The sequence below is a fragment of the Anomalospiza imberbis genome, chromosome 2 (assembly GCF_031753505.1).
Source record: "Anomalospiza imberbis isolate Cuckoo-Finch-1a 21T00152 chromosome 2, ASM3175350v1, whole genome shotgun sequence".
NCBI lineage: Eukaryota > Metazoa > Chordata > Aves > Passeriformes > Viduidae > Anomalospiza > Anomalospiza imberbis.
Window position 1 is genome coordinate 15,547,757 of NC_089682.1, and position 20,810 is coordinate 15,568,566.

General features: G+C 39.0%; 1 protein-coding gene across 5 annotated transcripts in view; it reads left to right on the plus strand.

Annotated features, from left to right (window-relative positions):
* SH3KBP1 (SH3 domain containing kinase binding protein 1) overlaps positions 1-20,810 on the plus strand; it is a 211,899-nt gene that overhangs the window by 17,640 nt on the left and 173,449 nt on the right. For 3 of the 5 annotated variants that reach the window (XR_010995877.1, XM_068179919.1, XM_068179920.1), the window contains exon 2: positions 7,178-7,335. Coding sequence is in view for 4 of the 5 variants with exons in the window: in XM_068179919.1 (XP_068036020.1) it covers positions 7,178-7,335 (158 nt within the window). In the remaining variant the exon portion in view is untranslated. Of the gene's footprint in view, positions 1-7,177; positions 7,336-10,054; positions 10,210-20,810 lie in introns of those variants that run through there. The other 2 variants (XM_068179921.1, XM_068179922.1) reach the window with 2 other exon arrangements.

The following is a 20,810-nucleotide window of genomic DNA, read 5'->3' on the forward strand; positions in this document are numbered from 1 at the left end:
ACTAAACAGTGAGAAAAATATTTGTAATTATCAACAAAATAATTTCACCTGTATGTGCAAGACTAATTTGTGGAATGAATGGTAGGACCAGTTAAACTTTTAATCAACAGGTTTTTTTCTAGATGTGCTTTTTAAAAATACAGCTGTTAGGTTACATTTCAATGCCTGGTTCATATCATTAGCAATTCAAATTGTGTATTTTAAATCCAAACCACTAAGCATTAAATTAAAAAAATATTTGTCCCTGACATTGCAGTAATGAGTTGTACTGTGCCAGTCTCCAGCAGGGCTCTTAATAACTAGCTTTGATTCTATTTCATGAGTTTTTATGTTACAATTTGGATTGATGCTAATATAAGACTAGGAATAGCTGATTTTGTTGGCATGAGAATAAATGTTCTCCTTATAGATCAAAATAACTTGAATAGCTTTTGATATTGGATTTCATTCCTAATGTAAAAAATGCCTTTTTCTAACATAAAGGGTAGCTAGAGTTTGCCGGCTGGGGCAGGTTTGACTTTCAGGCATCGTGAGGTACAATAATTTGAAGAAAATTTCTCTAAAAAGAGAAACCAGATCTGCCTATCCCAATTTTGCCATTTTATTTTTCTCTTGGCTTAAAATGGATTTGAGTTTTGGCTGCTAATGCAACAATCTGTTTACCTTGGCAGAGCTGAGCCTAAGACCAATCTTTGTTGGTTAACAAATAAAATTAATTTGAGCTCACTGTCCAGGGAGTGTTTTCTTACATCATGAATCATTATGCAAATTGGGACACAGTTTTAGTCCAGTTCCTGAGGAGAAATCTAGCACAGCACTTCTGGAATCAGGTATGTTGTACTTACAGATGTGAAGCACAACTCTGATCTCCTTTTTCGTAACAAACCTGGATCAGCGTTGTCTCAAATATCAATCCACCTTCCAAGTTTCACCTTAAAAGAAACAAAAAATATGAAGTTTGGCAGAATGAATTTTTCAAAAAACAGTTTGAGGAGGTGCTGTGATTTAGCAATCTTTAGAAAATGAGTTTGATTTAAAAACTGCAACTGCAAGAACCTATAAATTTTAAAGTACTTTTGGCTGTCATGTGCTCTTCAAACTTCAGTACTGTGATAAATGAGAATTTTGAGTGTTGTCAGAAGTACCTTCCAATCAGTTTGTCACAATTCTGCACCTTTGTTAGGTGTACTCTTCTTTCTCCTTCCAAACTGCCCTTTTGGTTTCCTTTGAAGAGTTTATAAAAATCTTGATTGTGTGGTCTTACTTTGGTGACTCATACGTCTCTGCTTACACGCACTTATGTTACAGAAATCAAATTCTCTGAGAGGAGGCAGCTTTTAAAAATATTTGTATGTGTTTTTTAATAAGTGGAAACTTTTATAGACAGAGAAAAGCCTGAACAGTGAAGGGTTGGGGTTTTCTATTTGTTTTGTTTTACTGAAGGTTTGTTTAAAGTGATTGAACAGCTACAGCTGTCTGTATGTGAATTAGTGCAAACTTCAGAGAGTTAATTCCAGTACCTCCTGTCTACCCAAGCCACTGTAGAGTCAGGTCAACAGCCCCATTCTACCTTTTGGTGCCTCAACTTAAGAGAGAGAACATTATTAATAAGAAAACTGTCATTAATAATGTCATTTTTGCAGCCTTCTTACAAGAAAACTGCAAGAACAGCAACAGATTCTAGAACTCTTGAAAAATATGGGACTTACAGAGTGGGAAAGTTTGTCTTCCTCCATTATGTCTTGCTGCAATCTGAGTGTTGAGGAGTGTTTGAAGAATCAGTAGTTGGAACTGGCCCGAATCCCTGCTGCATTGCCATCTCCTCCTTACAGCTCTCTACCCACCTTCTAGCTGCTTAGGAAGAGCAAGGCAGTATGTAATTGCAAAATCAGAATAGGATTTTAAAGCTTCGTAAGTAGGGAGGAGAAATTACTTGACCCATGGCTTTGAGTCCTGAAAGCAAATACATCCTAGTAGGCTGCTTAAAAATGAAGAGACAGGACCTTGCTTTCAAAAGATCTTTCCTGGGGTTCAACCAAAACTGGAAATACCCTGCTGAATAGTCTAAATTTTGCCTTTTCTGAGCCACAGTCCTGTTGTGTTCTGTGGAGATAAAAATTTTCATTGATGTGTGTACTTTGCTGCCACTGCTTGAATCCAGTAGTCTTTGTAGTAGTCTTTGGAAGCTATTGTGTAAATACAGCTTCTGGTCCAAATGCACTGGTTGGTCTGGGGTAAACTGTATGTATGTATGTGTATATATATACACATACATATATATGTGTATATATATATAATATTGATGCTAATTTAGGGACTCTGATTCATATATTAGAAATATGTATAAAAATTTGTTAGTTGGCTGAACTCAGAGGGTTGGGCTTTCCAGATCTTCAGGTCCCTGAGGTTTCAAGAGCCCAAACTCACAACTTTCCTGAATGAAGGGCAGATGGAGTCTGCCTCTTGGGGTGGGTTTAGAGACTCCCAGAATGGCAAGCCTGAAAACCTGAAGTTTAAAACTTATGATGACAGGAGGAAGGTTCCTGCTACACCTCAAGATCTGCAATTAGAGAACAAATTCAATGCTTTTGTAGGTGATGGGGGTCTGGGTGCTCAGTCCAGTGAAGCACGCAAGCTGGTAAATCTGAGCCATACAGAAGCACCAGGAGAAAGTGGGAAGTGGTAACAGTAGGGAAATTCCCTGTTGCAAGTGTTGGAGACTCCCATCTGCTGACCTGACCCAACCTGACCTGTCATCTAGAGAGACTTGTTGACTTCCAGGATCTGGAACACTGTGGTAAGACTGCCAAAGCTTCTCTGGCTTCACACTACTACTCCCTGCTGCTCTCCCATGTAGGTTCCAATGATATCACCTGAAGGGATCTGAATTTATAAGCTGTGACTGTATAGTTCTGGGGTGATGACCAAGAGTGTGGGAGCCAGGGTGGATTCTCCTTGATCCTTTGGGTTAGAGCAAAGTGCATTAGGATGAGTGGAGAGATCCTGTGAGTAAGCTGGTTACATAAATGGTGACAGCACCAGAATTCTAGTTTTATGATCATGAGGGTCTTTTTGAGGATTGCTTGGAAAAGATGGGATTCATCTGACTAAAACAAAAGCATCTCTGCTAACTCTCTTATGAGCAGCTGATGGACCAGGTTGGCAAACAAAATATGATACAAACAATGGAGACCTTGTAATCAAAAATTCAGGACTGACTGGGGCCTTTCCCAAGCATACCTATATAAACAAGGAAGTGCTTTACAGGGAAAACTCTGCTACTCTTTCTGGAAGTCAGCACGGATGGTTACCTCTCTGAAATGTCCGTGTTCTCATGCAGAGAGCATGGAATGCAAAGAAGAGGAATTACATGTCTGCATGCAGTTGCAGAGTTACGATTTCATTGGAATTGTGAAGATATGATAGCTCATACTCAATCAGCCTGATATCTGCTGGAGGGATAGTGTAGCTTGTTTATGTGCTGGGTTGGGTGTGAGCAGTTCAGGAGGTTTCTGGAGCATGTTGTCTACTGGATCTCACACCTGCAGACAATGAACTGCTTGGGGATCTGAAGGCTGAGGGCAGCTTTAGCAGCACTGACTGGGGGATGATAACGTTCAGGATCCAGAGAGGAGGAGAGGATAGGCAGAAAGCAGGGTTGAAAGCCCGGACTTGAAGAGGAAAAACTTTGGCCTCTTCTGAAACCAGTAGGAAAGTCCAGGGCAAGGTAAACTTTCCCTCAGTGGAAGAGAATCAGGTTAGGGAATATTTAAACAAACTCGTCACGTGCAAAGCCATAGCCCTGGTGTGGTATGTCCTGAGGGAGCTAACTGATCAAGGTCCTCCTTGATGGTGTTCAAAAAGTCACAGTGATTAGGAGAGGTTCATTAAAACCAGAAGAGTGTACATCCTATCTTCAGGAAGAGCAAGAAATCTCTTTTTTTTGGCTGAAAACTACAGGCTGGTCAGCACCATGTAAACCACTGGAAAATGACGGAACAAATAATCTTGGAGGCCATTTCCAAACATAAGAAGGACAAGAAGGTGGTGGGAGCAGTCAGTGTGAATTTATGAGAGGGAAGTCATGTCTGAACAATCTGTTAGTCTTCTACCATAAGATCACTGGAGTGAATGTTGTTGGATCACTGGTGGAGTGAATGTTGTTTATGTTGACTTCAGCACAGCTTTTGTCATTGTCTCCCATAACTTGACAAAGTGATGAGGTGCAGTAGAGGTGAGTGGAAAAAACTGTCTGAAACGCCAGACCCAAAGGGCAGCAGGAGCTGCAGCTGCAGGCTGGTCACTGGCAGTGGTGCCTCAGGGGTGGGAAATGGGGCTGATGCTGCTCAGTGTCTGCAGCAATGAGCAGCAGGACAGGGCAGAGAGGAGTCTGAGCAAGTTGGCAGGTGCTGCAAAGCTGGCAAGTGTTTGACTGCGCAGAGGGTCGTGCTGCCTGTGTAGAGGCCTCAAGAGGCTGGAGAAATGGGCTGACAGGATGCTGATGAGCAGAGGGAAATGCCAGGTGCTGCAGCTGGAGAAGAAGAAGCCCAGGCACGAGTACAGGCTGTGCCTGGGTGTCTGGGAAGCAGCTTTGTGGAGAAGGGCCCTGGGATCCTGGTGGACATGAAGCAGAGCATGAGGCAGCAGCGCGTGCTTGTGGCAGGGGCAGCTGCTGGCTCCCTGGGCTGTTTTAGGCAGAGTGCTGTGAGCAGGAGGATCCTTCTCCCCTTCTCCTTTCTGGTGAGGCACCTTTGGGGTTGTGCGTCCAGTTCTGGGTTCTCAGGTACAAGAGAGAGAGGGAGAGGGCTGAGTGAGTCCTGTGCAGGGCCATGAAGGTGGTTGAGGGATTGGAGTCTGTGACATATGGGGAGAGTCTGAAAGAGATGGGACTGTTCAGTCTGGAGAAGAGAAGGCTCAGGCTGATGTTATTGATGTGTCTGAAAGCATTTTTAATCTTAAGGGTGATCAAACACTGGAATTTCCATCCTTTGAAATACTCAAAACTTGGCTGCATAAGGCCCTGAGCAATCTGTGCTTTAGCTGTTTCTGCACAGAATAAGGGGATTGGTCTACAGAGTTGCCTTCCAACCTCAAAAACTGTGATTTTGGCAGTGGTTAGTGGTTTGTAATGCGTGTGCAAGCTGATAATAAATTAAGTACCCCTGGGGGCCATCCTGAAACTTCTTCAGTCTAACATCTTTATCGAGTACTGGAGAAGACAGTGGAGTGCACTCTCCTCATATCTGTGATTTCCACCAAATTGGTGGAACAGTTCATGTGTTAAAGAGTGAAGGGACCTGAATCTAGAAGAGCTCTGATTGTCTAGCTTGGAGAAGAGAAATTGGGAGATTCTAATAGCAGCCTTACAAAGCTTACAAGTAGGTTATCAAGACGATGGAGTTATTACCCTGCAGTGGACGGTGGGGCAACAAGACCAGTGGGTGAAAACTGATACAAGAAAGGCTCCAATAGACTGTAGAGAGAAAACCTTTTTCCTAGTCAAGCAGTGGAGCAGATTCTACTGCATGCTCTACCTGCCTCTGTAGGAGGATATTGGAGGATATCAAGACCCATGTGGGGAAATCCCTGAGTAACCTGGTTTGACCTCACAGCTGGTCCTGCTTTGAACAGAAAGTTGAACTAGAGATGTGAAGTCCCTCTCAGCCTCAATGACTGATTTTTCAGTTAAGTTTCACTGATAAATTTTTCATGTTCTGCTTGCATGTCAGCTGTTTGCATGTATGGTGCCACTCTTTCTCTTTTGCTGTTCATTATGTAGTTTAGCAGTCCTCTTGTAAACTGGTTTTGTAATGGTTTTTGACTTCACAGAAGAAGTAATAGAGGAATATTATAAGTCATAAACTTGTGGCTGGTATGTATCCAAAAGTCAGAACACTGCTTTAGCTATGACTTGCAGGCTCCGGAGGAGGGATGGAGATATTCAGCATTGTGACTGTGTGACATTTTGGGGGTGGAAAGAAGTAACTCTGCTTTCCTGTCAACTTAATTCAGTTTAGTATGCAGGGTTTGTTATTCAGGCAGAACCTTTTTGCTGCCTGTGGTGTAATGGTTGGCTTTGCTTTGTGAGCTGGTATTGCCTGTTTGCAGGCTAGAGCTTGCAGGGTTCACATGGCACAGTCATTTGTGCAGAAAGCAGATGCCTGTTACTAGTTCTCACTTTGCTGTTTCAATGGTTGAAGTGCTAATGTTTGGTTTGGGATGAGCTTTTCCACTGAAGAAAACAGGAATAAGGTTTACAGATATGGCTGTCCCAGACCTCACCAATCTGGCCAGTAAATGTTAGATGAACCACTAAATATAACTATGGCTTCCATGTTGAGTACCCCAGGTGTATTATTTTTGATCCTCTGAAGGAATTTTTCAGTCTTTATGACTTCCTTCATTCTCTAGAGACTTTCTTGTGTGTATGGTTTCAAGAGATGGGGAGACTTCTTGGGAAAAGACAGATACACCGTGTAATGGTAGCAAGCTTATAATGCAACTCTGATAACAGACATTCAGAGCAGTAGAAGTATTTAATCTTAATTCTTTGATGCATAATCACAAGTGAAAGTAAATCTTCTCTCTTTGATGAAACCCTATGAGGGCATGTTCATGCAGCAAAGCTTTGCATTTCTGTATAAACAACAGTGAAAGTCATCATGATGAAAAAAATTCTTGTTAGATACTTTTTAGGTTGATAGTGATGTATTTAGCAAGGTAGTTGCTAAATTGTTGCTATAGTGTATTTAGCAAGGTAGTTGGCTTAGAATGCTTACGAATTTCCATATTTATTTCCGTATAAAATAAAATTATTTGAAAGCCCTGTGAACAAAAGGTAAAACTGTCCAAGAAATAAAAGTAAAATTTGTAATGCTGCCAGAATTAATATTGCTGAAGCATCACAAATTGATTTCCTTTAAAAAATAAAGAGAAATGCATGTTGCCTTAATCATGATGGGCTTTCTTGTGTGTTTTTTCACTTTGGCCTCTCTTGCAGCAGCTACCCACAGAACATTACCATTGCATGTTGCCTCTTTGATGTACTGTCTTGGTTAAATTGAATATATGACTTTCACTGAGAATATATGATTGCACTGTTTTTTTCTTATGCCTTTGAAAGGCAGGAAAACTTAAATGTAGTCAATAATTGTGCATATGTGTGTTTCTCTTTTAGTGGAGGCGATAGTGGAGTTTGACTACAAAGCTCAACATGATGATGAGCTGACAATCACTGTAGGTGACATAATCACCAATATCAAGAAAGATGATGGAGGCTGGTGGGAAGGACAGCTCAAAGGCAGAAGAGGTTTGTTCCCTGACAACTTTGTAAGAGTGAGTACAAAGTGGAACTGTTTTTGTGTTATGTGTTTAAGTTTTATGTACTGTGCTTTTCAGGCTAAATATCAGCCTTTATATCATAATATCTCTTATATCAAAACCATAATATATTGCATGTACACATGTATTGTGTATACACATATATTGCATATATATAATGCAATGTTCTATTGAGACAGTGTTACAAAGAAAAGATTACTTTGCAAAGACAAGCTGAAAATAAAGAAGCAACCCCTACATTTCTCTGGTGTTCAGTGAAAATACTTGACTTCGTGGTCTGAGAACAAAGTGGTTATTCTAGAATAACTTATAGGCCATTGCATTTTAAATATTTTGTCTTCTCTGTAACAGATTCTGCTTTTCCTGAATGTTTTCTTAGGTTTTATAGAAGCTTTTTTTGGTGCATATTTATTCCTGGCTAAACTAGTTGAGAATAATTAGATTTTTCTGTACAGTTGCCTATAAAAACTTTTTAAGAAAATATTAATTTGTATTCACTTAATATACCAAAGAACTTGCAGTAATCCTTGTTTTAGGACAACCATTCAGAGGTTTGGAAAGAAATTTTATTTTTTACTGGGCATCTGTGTTTGCACACATATGTCTGTACATATGAAGTCAGCTATTAGTACCTCTGGCCCTCCTTGATTTGTCATTGCAGACCTAGGCTGTTAATTTCCATAAGTCTCCATAAACCTGCCTCTCCACTGTGGAAAAGAGACCAAAAACTACAATAAATTACATAAATAGATTTTATGTTAATCTTTTAGTACAGCTTCTGAGGAGCTCTGGTACTTTCCCTTTTCTAAGGGTGTAAGTGTCTTTCTTTTTTTATTCTTTTAACTTCTTCTAACTGTGTAAGCCTGTTGTGTGTTTAGACATATGGACATAATGAAGTAATTTCATTTTGCTTCCATAGTGCTGCATATGTTGAGGCAACTGGGGGAAGTGGTCTGGCTGTGAGTTTAGCCAGCCCATAGCAGGGGGTGTGGGGGTGGACAGGGAGCCTCGAGGGGCTGCTGTGATTTCTGTGGGGGTGAGCACACACCCTGATCCTTGCTCCTGTCATTGGCAAGAAGAAGGAGCAGCTCTGTGTGTGTGAGGCAGCAAAAATTAGGAGCCAGGGCTTCAATGAGAGAAAAGGGCACGGTGGAGGACAATGCATAATCTGGTTTTTGCTTATCTCTGAAAATATACACTTGGAGCTAGGGGAAAGAAACTGTTTTGGTATTCATTGTGTATTGGTAATATTTTTCTGCTTGAACTCTGGTGAAGTGAACTGTGGGACAAATGCAGACTTCCTCTAGGCTTTTTCCTGGCTGATATTTTAAATTTGCTGCTGATTTTAGGAGGTGTTGGATTTAGTGTTCTAAACAACTGCAGCCTATGAATGTCTGTTATGGGAATATAATAATCTAAAGATTTATTAATTGACACCATTAGTACTTAATTTTAAGGCCTCTTCTTTCCAAAATGACTTCAAACTGTGGCATCCTGTCACATAATTGAAATATAAATAGCTTTTTCTTAATAGAAAGTTCTAAAACAACAGTAAATGGTTTAGGTTTTGTCTTCTCATGAAATACCACTCCCTGCTCTTTCCTTCCTGCCTTTTTTTTTTTTTTTTTTTTATCAGCATCCAGGGCTGTTTTCTAAACATCTAAAAACCACATTGTGTTCAAGTTGAGAATAAGGAAGAATTTAAAGTCAAAGATGTTTTTTGTAGCCAAGCATTTTCTCTCTAAACTAGGTAAAATGGAGTAGAAGACACACATTTACTTAGAGTTAGTTTATGAATCTCTTGAGTGAAAACCTTAATTTTTCTTGTTTTTCTTGTGTATTCTCCTAGATGGAGAGCTATAGTCAAAACAACAGTCCCATTAGAAAGCTTGTTGAGCATAACCACTCTGCCCATTAAGATTATAACTGTGAACTTTCTCTTGGTCTTGGAAAATTTTTTAACACGTGAATGCAGTGTTGGGCTCTCCTGCAGTCAGTTCATGCCCCATTGACAAAGTGTGTGTCAACAAAGTCATTGAGAAGCAGGCAAAAAGGGATACTGCAGACAAGTAATGGACTTGAAGGCTATTCCAAATTCCTACTTCTTATCAAAATTGGTTCTAAGAGTCGTTAAGAAAGTTATTGAAAGGTTAAAAACTACAAATTGAATTCTTGAGATACTTTGCATTCTACCTTCAAGAGGTAGGAATAATTTCTTCTGGAGAAGAGCTTTTCCTCCCTGTGATTTTATTTTCTTTTGAATAAATTCATGATGTTGGGGTTTGCAAAAATTGAAAGTTTGCTAAAATGAAATAGTGGAATTAACACTGTAAAGAGTACTGAATGGTTTCTGTTAACATTTCTGCACAGATTCTGGAAGTCAGGTTTGGAAGAAAAGAAGTAGAAATCAGAAATGGAAAAAATAGAGAAATGCAATATATTGGAATGTTTATGAAAAGACATTCATTTGAAGTGTTACTTAAGAAATAAATCCCCCATATTTTCCAAGGGAATGTGAGATAGGTTGTGAATGTGCAAAAGACTTTTGAGGTTGCCTGTAGTAAAAGCATTTTTAAATTTCTTGGAATAGATGCAAGTTGGGAGACTATTGAAGAGGAGTTGTCTGAAGGCAGATGTGAGACAGAAAGAGGAAAGGGGAGGTAGCAATGGTATATGTGAAGTACACACGCAGTTATTTTTTTTTCAAGGGACTTTCTCTACGAAGTTGTAGCAGAGGTGCTTCCTGTTCTTGAATCTACGAAACAACTGCTTTGAATTTTTTGTGTATTTATACATATAGTGACAAAAAAGACGGATTCATACTCTTCTTATGCTCTGAAATTCAATATGCAAGGCGTAACAGAAAAGGTATTTGAAATTTGTTTTCTGTTTCTTTTTTCATTGCCTAGTAGTCTGCGGCTGTGGCCATTCGGAAGATTTTGAGGTAGAAGTTTGTTTAAATATGAGAAAAATCTTTGCTCTCTCTTTAAGATCTAACTTACCTCTGTCAACACTTGAAGATACCCACTTTTGTTAGAGATACTGGTGATGAATGTATGGTAAGAAATGTATGAAAGTGTATCTAGTTGTTTTCTTCTCTTTTCTTTCAAATTTTCAGTCAGAGAAATAGAAGTATGAATGGAGAATTATGTACTGTTCCTGGTGTCTGTTTTAATTCTCAGTTATGCAGCTGACAAAGAGGAGGTATCAGGTGTGAGTGATTATTCATTTATATGATATAAAGTTGGTTTTTGATGGCTTTCTAGCTTGAAAATTTCAACTTTAAATCCATGCTGTGAAGTGTAAAACTGTTTGTAAGTGTGATGGTGTCTGAAACCGATAGATTTGGCTGATGGCAGATGAAGATGTAGAAAGCAGGAAACTGGTGCGGAGCCATGTTTGCTGGCTTTAATTTTCAAGTCAGTTCTATGTGGGATTGAATAGTGTTATACTGGTAAACTGAATCTGCTGCATGTAAAACCTGAAAGCTTCTCTGTACTCCAGAGGACTTGCCAATATTACTAGCAGAGTTGGAGAGGTAAATTTATCTTAAGCAGGAAGTATAGTGTAGTTGGTTTTGGAATTCTGGTGTATAGCTTGTGTTTTGGAATCAGTGAAATGGGGCAGGGATTTGTGTAACTGTACTGCTGCCTCGGGTCAGAAAAGCAATCTGGATTTCTTGTTATGCAAGCAGAATACAATCTTTAAAAAGTGCACATTAGTAATAGGATGTCAAAGATGTTCATGCTGAATCATGGTGCAGATCCTTATCTGTTGCTTGTTATTTAATTTTTTTCTCTGTATTTGTTTGTCTTTATCACAACCAGCCAGAGGTTGTGGGGGGACTTTGAGTGATTTCTTGCTTGAGACCCTTGTGCTTGTTACACACCCCTACCTATCTCTGTTCATGCTTTCATAAAACTTTTCATAAAACATAAAAAGGTCCTGTGCACATGCAGAGGCCCTTTGCAGCTGAAGTTTGTGCTCCTGGACAGGAAAAGAGAATGTAGTAAGTACATTTTTACGACAAGAGAATATTTCCCATGTCTGAAAACACTTTGGTTCTGCTTGGTACCCGCCAGGGCAGAGAGCTGACCAACTCCTGCTGTCCTTCCCTGCTGCTTTGCCATAACCATTTGCAATCTCTGGCACCTCCGTGAATTCCTGCCTTTGCTCTGGGGCTTGTAGGTTCTTAGGGCCTTCACTGCTCTCCTCAGCAGTCTGAGTACTGTCAATTAAATGATGTCCGGCTCAGCTTTGCCTCAGTAGCCACTTGTCATGGCTTCAGTCCCCATATAGGCCATGCACTTAAGAGTTGGACTCGTTCCTTATGGGTCCCTTCCAACTCAGAATATTCCGTGATTCTGGGGAAGTTGTGGCATTAGCAGAGGCACTGAGGTTATATGCAGACTAGGAAAATTATTTCTGTCAGTACCTAAAAAGATAACTTGCTTTACGGGTCAGTGAATTGTTATGCTGGGGTACTTTCGATTTGGTTTTTTGGTGTTAGGTTTTTTTTTTTTTTTCTCTTTTTACACACGGGCAGGAATTTGCAGCTCAATTAATGAGCTTTTTCTTTTGTTGTTTTTGGAAATCGTACTAGAATACTGTCTACATATTTGTTTTCAGGAATTGTTTTAGATTGTGGAAATCTAAATGAGAATAAGAGTCAGGAGTACTAGCTTCTTATTCCAAGTTTTGGGTATGGCCATTAAACTTGTTATGTTTACGGTAAAATGCAAGAGAATATAATCGTGTGAAAATGTTGTCTCTGAGGTTTTGTTCCTGTCAACAGCAATCAAGATTTTATGAGGAAAAATGTAACATCACAGGCTGTAATTATTTATTATTGCTGTTGTTATTACTCTTACAATGGTGAAAGCAAAACTAGTAAAACAAAATCTTTCCCCGTTTTCCAGCCCATCTCCTCACAAAGACACAGATTGACCAAGATTGTCTTGTGCCAGTCAATAATCTATGACTTGGCTGTGTTCACTCGTCTAAGGGAATTGAGCACAGAGCAATGACAGCACTCTGGGCTGTCCTGGATGCCCAAGGCGCGATGACAAACGATGTCACACCTCAACCTGTTCATCTGCATTCAGAGGAGGTGAGGGAGCTCCAGTGAGGCAGCTGCCCTGGGTGTTTGGCCTGGAAGTGATCTGAAACTCCCTGGCAGTGGGGGAGGCTCTTTCCCACTGCCTGTCTCAGGGAGCTGGTGCTGTTCCCAGCCGGATGGAAGCGTGCTCAGTGCAGCCAGCAGGATGGATCCCGTATGTTTATCATGGCAGCAAGCGTGGAGTTGGCTGTCCTGTGGTGACCACTTTGTTGGATATGTTTTGATGGCAGGCTTTGAGGGGAGGGGTTACTCAGGGGAGTGTGGGGGTGTGGAAAAGAGGAAAAATGGTGGTGGTTTGCGTCTGTCAGCTGTTGGATGTTTTGTGGGAATTTTATGAAGCATGTGAAAGTACGAGGACGTGCAGCAGTTGTGTAGTGAGCACACAGTAATGTGAAGCTTCAGTGTTGAGGTGTTTACTCATTGTAAGTGACTAGTACATTATATTGCAAAAAGTAACCTACTGAAAAGACAGTGGCTTACTTGTATACTGATAGGACTGATAGAATTCTGCCATGGATCCAGCTCCTCCCATGGCAGGGGGAGCTGAGCTGAATGACCTTTAAGGCCCCTTTCATCATCTAACCATTTTGTGATTTTTTGAGATTCATGAATTTGAAAACAAAATTTATTGTTTTTCATTCTTTATGCAATTTAATTGCTGAGGTCTAAAACCATTCTTATTTAAATACACATTTTACTGCTTTACTGATAGAGTTAATGTAGGTAGTATCAATTAATATACAAAGAAGACTCAATTGTTTCCTCTTCTTGCTGAGGCTGGTTTCTTTTAGTCTTAAGAAAACCTTACTACAGCATTCCAATTTAAAAAATTCTATTGTTTAAATTGTAAATTACAAAAACTCTAATTTGGGCAAAAAGGGAAACAAATACTATTTTTTCTTTCTTTTCTTCCTGAAGCTCCAAGACATGAGGAGAATCTGATCAGAGATTGAAACAAGAGCCCAATGTGCCATCTAGTAGTCATCTTTTCAAATATATAATTTCTTTGGAGCTATAATATAATAATTCTTTAAGGTAGCTTCAATTTATTCAGTACTTAGTTTTCTGTTATTTTTTGAAGTGTGTGTTATACAAAGAATTCAATGTGGTTTTGGCAATAGCCTCTTAAAGTAGTCATAAGGATTTATTGAATTGGCAGGATTAGATGGTTCACAGCATTTCTCCAACCAAGTCCTAAAAGCTTGTGAGGCAAAGAGAAGGTATTAAAAAAGTATAAACTTACATTGTGTCTTCCCTGAAATCAGTTTTATTTTATTTTTTCCCCCTCTGGCAACCTTACAAGCTCCGGATGTTTTTATTTTCTCTGTAGATTGTGTGTGGGTGGATATGTTAGTAATCCATGTATTTTGGTCTGATTCATTTTCACACTTGGCCTGGCAATTGTTTTTCTGTTGGAGGAGGCTGCTGTGAGAAACTTTTCTCTGTAGGTAGAATCTGCAGAGGTTCTTAGCAGTATTTGCATACAAATGTCTTGCAAAACATACTTCTACAGTTTTGGATTTGAACAAAGTACAGCTGTGCATCTGATTTTTCCTGACAGGACCAAAAACCTCATTAAAATTCTTAAAACACAAGCTCCTAGAAATTGAATTGCAGTTCAGTCTCACTGCTGTTTGAAGCTAACATGAGAATACTTGTCAATACTTCCACCTTCTTTGCAGTTTAATTACAAAGTCCTCAGATTCATTCCCTCAAGTTTAGGAAATATTTTCTGATTTTAATGGTTTTAGTATTTGTTTGCAAAAAGGGGTATAAGAGAAACAGTATTCTGGAAACCTATGGAGTATCTACAGCATTTAATAATCATAATGGTGAAAGGTTGTGCTTCAGTCTTCGTCTGCCAAATAGTGCATTTACATAGAACAATACAGCCTGTATCCAGACTTCATCTACTGATAGTCTTTCAGTTTATATTACTTAAGAGTTTACAGTAAGAAAGAATGAAGATGAGAGCAACAGGGACATGTAGGAAAAAAAAAAGGAAAGCTATTAGAGATTGCTGCTCTAACTGTTACTCTTTGGTTGTGATCAAACACTGTGATTTATTAACAGTAAATACGTGTGTGTATGTGGGGTTTGTTTAGTGGTGTTGATTTTTAATTTATTTGGATTTTTGTTGTATTTAGGGTTTACTTCTATGTACAGAAGTGCTGTTTTTTTCTGAAGCATCATGTATAGACCATGTAACAGTTTTCATGTTTTTATAAAGTGAATATCAACTGGAATGACAAATTACTTGCACTGTTTGCTGTTGGAAGCAGTATTTGACTAATTAGATATCTGTATTCTGTTCCTGTAAGTGCTGCATTTTCCTCCTAGAATCTTTTGGGAACTGTTTGGGAAGCTGATGGTGAAGACAGTCCTTAAAGGGTCTGCCATTTCCTGCTGTCACCTAATTATGTACTCTACTAGAATTTCACTGGCACTGTTAGTAAAAAGTAAAATTATAATATGACAGAGTATATTAGAGCAATTTAGGTTTATGAGCAGAACATGTTGTTCTCTTCAGAGCTGGAAAGAGCCGAGTGTATATGAGCCTCTTAATCCTGATTTTCTGGCTTTGTTACAGCCATATAAAATATATCATTGTTTATATATAGACACTCTAGTTATTCAGTTACCATGGAAAAAGTCAAAGGTGCAGGTAAACAACCATCATGAAATAGGATGGGTTATTTACTCACTCTCACTTCAGACTTCAGTGATGGATACTTAGCGCCAGTGGTCGTGACAGGAGGTGGTGGAAGGTAGGCAAGTAGAGCATACATTTTAAAAAATAACATTGCCACTTACCACCCAGGGAGAAGGAACAAGGCAAACCTTTCATTTTTACAGAAGCTGGTAATGACTTTTTCTTTTATTGAATTTTTTTTAAATAGGAATATCGAGAGAAATAATGCATCACAAGCCATTCAAGAATGTGCAAGGTGCTGAGTGTATGTATCTGGGGCTTCACAAAACTTTAATTCATCCATTTTCCGCTTGGTGAGGACTCACTGCACCTTTTGAAAGATTGAGTCTGTACTTGTTCTTCCAGCGAGTCTGCATTTGCCTTCCCAGAGGCAATAGGCCAGTATTATCAAAAGCCCTGATTAAAAACACCCTTCCAACAGATACTGTCTCTAAAACAAAAACTTCTTTTATAATTTTCATGACTGCTTCAGGGTACAAGATACTGCCATTATTTTGGCTGGTTCCTTACAACCAGCTTAGCTAAGCCTTGTTTTCCCTTTTAAACATGCTTTGGTGTGTTTAGGCTGCCTCATTTATCTGTTAATATTTACCTATTCATCAATAACACAAACCAAATGAAAATCTCTTTTAATACTTTTGGCTGAAAATTATTCTCTTCCTACTTTGAGCCAAGAGCATTGCATCATTCAGCTTTGCTTTTGCCAACTTGTTTAGAAGCTTTTTTGATTGCTTGAAGATCTTTTCATTTTTGTTCCCTCACCCCAAGCTTCCTCATCATGATGCCCCTGGACCTTGCCAGCAGGTGACCAGACTGCCTGTCCTAGTGCATGGTGCTGTCATGTTGTCTGCATGGCACTACAGAGACATGGCTCTTACATTTTCATCAGCCATTGTCAAATCACTGGCCCAATTAGAGGTAGAAGAAAGTAAGATGCAAATCTTCGTTTCCTTTATGCTTCCCCAATGTCCCATGGCTCAATTTTATTGTTCTATCAAAATGCAATCTGTTCCTCCTTTAAAAGTCCCTCTAGGTTGACCTGAGTTATTCTCCTTCCAGAATTGAATTAGAGAACTATGGATGGAAAATGCCTGTAATTCAGAGCTACCACATTATCTGTCTTGAATAAAAATTAGCTGAAATTCACCCACCAAAAATCTGCATGCATGTCTCAATGTAGCTTTCAACAAATTTTTATATTCTTCTCTTTTTTTTTAGAGGAGTCTAATTCTAAAACTTAGTTGAGCAGTTGCTATATAATTAATTTCATGAAGTAAACCACTTATAAGTAGAACTACCTGAAATGTAGTGTTGTGCAGGTAAAGAAGGACAGATGCTCAGGTTTTTACTTTTGTTCCCACACAATGTATGAATTTTGTGACCTTCAGCTGATTTGTAATGCTATGTGGTGTACTTGCTGTATTTACATTTCTTTGACTCTGACTCTATCCTTTCAAACCGAGAGAACCTGAAGGCCTGCAGTTGTGAACTTGAGTTCAAAGATTACAGAATCACAGAGTATTTCAAGTTGGAAGGACCTGCAAGGATCATGAAGTCCAGCTCTTAAGTGAAAAGCTCATATGGGGATTGAACCCACACCTTGGCATTATTAGCTCTCACAAACAGATTGTCACAACTAGTGATAGTTAATTCAAAAGCAAAAACTGGTTTATTGCTGATGTTTTGTAAAAGTACAGAATGATGAAGTTAAAAGTTAAATCCTGAAAGGAGTTAGGACTTAAATTATCGCGCTGTGAGATATAACTGGATTTTTCCCTGCAGAAGAAATAAATATGTGCTTTGAAACCTTTCAGTGGTTCACTGAAGTTAATAGAATGACAAGGAGGACACAACGGTGCTTGTGGGACTGAGCACTGCATTTCATGATTCTTAATTGCTCTGTGGTTCTGCACAGAAAACTTTCTAATTTCTGTATTGTTAGCCCACATGTTTTTGCTAGGTTGTTTGAACGTCTGCAGCCTGCCATTCAATGTGAAAAGTTTTCAGAGACTGGTCAAACTGGTGGACATCAGAGGAAAATGTTGAGTAAGAGAGGGGAGAAGAATGACTCATTATACTGTAAAATAAAAGCTCTTTCTCAAACTGTAATTCCTTGCCAGGTGTTTTCAGAATTCCATATATATATGTGTCCATGCAGTAGGCATACATGATGTATGTGTGTTGTATGCAGAAATAAACACTGGGTCTAAAACCACAACATACAAGTTAAGGAATAGGAAATTTTTTTCAATGGAATTTTATTATACAAAATAAAGAAAGAAAATTTATCCTCTGGTATCCATTAATTCAACCTTCTTTACTCCACTAAGCAATTGTATAAGGATGGGGTTTCTTTCTATATGAGAGTTTGCACAAGGAAATAGCACGTGTTGCTCGCCCTTCTGAACCCTGGTGACACTTGGAGTGACACTGTAATATTGACCCCATTTCTTTTTGCTGGGATTTTTACCATTGCATTGTTTCCTTAGTGAACATTCAGATATTTTGAAAAGGGTAGTTTTTGTTTGCTCTCTTTAAGCTGAGTGTACTGTACTCCCAGTAAGTTTTCTTTCAGGCTCACGTGTTTCCATTAGAAGCTGCGCTTCTCTTCCCACTTTCCCACCTCACAGCTTCTGTGTGGGTTTTAGTTTCTCATGAAGCTGAAACTGGGCATACAAGTTCCAGGGCTGAAGAGCTCCTTCAGGGCTTCCTTGCTCATGCCTGGAGTTACTTGTACTGTGTTGGTAACCTGCCTCTCCAATCTCTGTGCCGTGTCCTTCTACTGTCAAATCACAGCTCCATGACACTGAGCACTGTAAAGAATGAGAGAAAATATTAATTACAGCTGTGCTAGAGAGAGGTTTTTATTTGAAGACTGATGTATTAGTGGAGGCTTTCTCAGTCACGTTTTTGAGCCTGTCTGCACTAAAATGAGATTCTCAAGTCCTACCATTGAAGAATATATATGGAAACACAGACAGGGAGATGGGATTTGAGTTTTGACAACCAGCAGCACCAGCATTTGCTAATGAGTGCTAACAGATGTATTTGTTTTCTCCTGATGTTTTCAGACATTCATAAAGTGAAAACAGGATTTACAGGGAGAGGCTAAATTATTATCTCTTACTAGATTGCGTTGTTGGAAAAATTGAGTTGGCTCCCACACTGAGTGTCCCCTCATCAGATCTGGCAACGAGCAATGAAATTAAAGATAAATACTGGCTACAGCCAATTGTTTTTAGTTAAAGCCAATTGATGTTAGCTGGTTAGACTGCTTGAGAGAAAAGGGAAGTTTGCATCACTGGAGCATGATGTGGAGTAGTAGGGGGAGAGGTGAACTTGAAATGGCATTTTTGATATTGTGTTGCCATTATAGTCACACTATCATTTTATTGAACTTCATCTCAAAGTAGTAAGATTTTGCATTCCTGCTGCTGTCAGGGAAATGCATGTAGACAGGACTTGTGAAAAGATGTCACAGGTAATGATTCAGTGACAATACAGAGTGATTAACTACAAGTGCTTTTCTAGGTGTGCAAAAAAATTATGCCAACATAATTGTCTGGCAAGGATCCTTTGGTAGCACTAACAGAAGTCTTTGATTTTTTTGGTTTTAACTGTGGCCACTTGAAATATTCTTTTTTTTTTTTTTCTTTTTTTTTTTTCTGAATGGGTGTGCCTTTTGATGAGGAGCAAAAAGCATAAGATAATACAAAACCAAATTGTTCTTTGTGAACATTATGGATGAGCAACCTCACTTGTGATAGGAACTTGCACCTCCTGCTCTGGTGTTCCTTCATGGTTGTAAGGGTGGCAGTATGAAGTATTGCCAGGGAGCTTCTGCTATGCAGCAACTCTAAGGCAAAGCTTTGCTCCAGGGCCATCTAGTAAAACTCTTCACAGCAAGCAAACAGGCTGTACTAGTGAAAGCTCCATCAGCTAAACCAGTTCTGCTACTTTAAGTCAGTGGCAGGGGCTTCTGCTGGTTCAATTGCTAATCATCCCTTAGTCTTCCTGCTTCAGCTATGCTGGCAGACGTTTGCAAATAGGTACCATTTTAGGAAATTCCACTTTGGTTTTTAACATATATAGCACATTGTTGCATTGTAGTATTTTCCTTTCTTGTTTTCCCTTCTCCTTTTGTATCTTTCTTTTTCCTTCTCTCCAAGGAATTTACAACTATGCCTCTTGGTTATATATACTTGCTCTTGGATACAGTCATTAACCACCTGCCTCTCTTGGAAGAAAGAAATGTAAGGTTTGAATTCTATGACTGGAAGAGAGTAGTTAATATTCAGATTTTATTCTCATGAGAAAGGGTTAGAATGAATAATGACAGCCGTGGAAGCTGTGCAAGATACTTGGACAGCATTTAATATCCAAATAAGTACTCTTTTTCATAAAACATTAGCATTATTTTCTGGTTTTGTATTCAACAGTTAGCAGATAAGACAACTGGAAAGGAGAGATTGAACAGTTTATCTAGCACTTTTTTAAGTGAAAAGGATACCTACAGGGTATCAAGAAAATCTTCTTTAAGATGAACACATAGTAAGCTAACTTCACTGTACAGATCATCACAGGAAATGCAGCTGAGGCACCAAATTACATTGTTTGAAATGTTAATGAAGCATTTTTTGTGCACTGCAGAAACCATAGCTATGCTAGCACAACCCCAAAGTTGTGTTCAGTGGTTGTTGCCTTGCAAGCTCCTCTCTGCTGGGTGCACAAAACCTTGTGTGCAGAGAGAAAAGCTGTAGAGCTTGTACTGTGTTAGATTGCTTCCATGCAAATGGTAATGATGGTGTGACTAAGCAAAGCTTGAAGAAGCACAAGTTTGATCAGGAAATAAAAAGAATAAATAGGAAAAACATTGAAAAATGGGGGCAGGACAAACCATGTAAATTCAGGCATCTCTGAAAAAGCAGTGGTCTAATAGCTCCCCACAGGAAAGCTGGATGCTTTATTTATGTAATATATGGTCATTTTTAAAATTGTAGCTGCCAGGTTGTATATATGTTCTAAAAATTACATTTTAATCTCAAAGGTGGTGTTCCAGTTAATCACAGCTGTGTAACACCAAGTGTTAGAATTGATTGAAGATTTATGTCTTACAATGGCTTCATTTCTTATCCTTGAGCTCACATGAATGCTTGGTCTGTGTTATGATTGACTACAAAAGTATAGATAACTTTATTTGCAGTGTTTTGGGTTTGGGAAACCTGTTTGCTTCTGTGAAATATCAGTCAGTAACTCTAGCAAACTCATATTTGCTTCCACATTATAAAGCATTCTAAAGCATTCTCTCCTCTCTCTATCATCCTGCAACCCAGCCTGATATCTGAAAAACAAGTGTTATTTTCATTCATACATCATAAAGATAGTGTAGACAGATCCGCTATGGTGCCTCATCCAGAAGAAAATCTCAGAGGAAACTAAATTGAGACAGAAAATTTATTTTCTCAGAAAGAACCTTGGGGAAGGCTCCTGGGGAATAGCAGAAAGCAAAAGTCTATCATCTTTTCAAGAAGGAAAAAAAGAAGAATTTGGGGAACGCAAGTTTCATGTTTACCTCCTAGAGGCCATTTCCAAACATAAGAAGGACAAGAAGGTGGTGGGAGCAGTCAGTGTGAATTT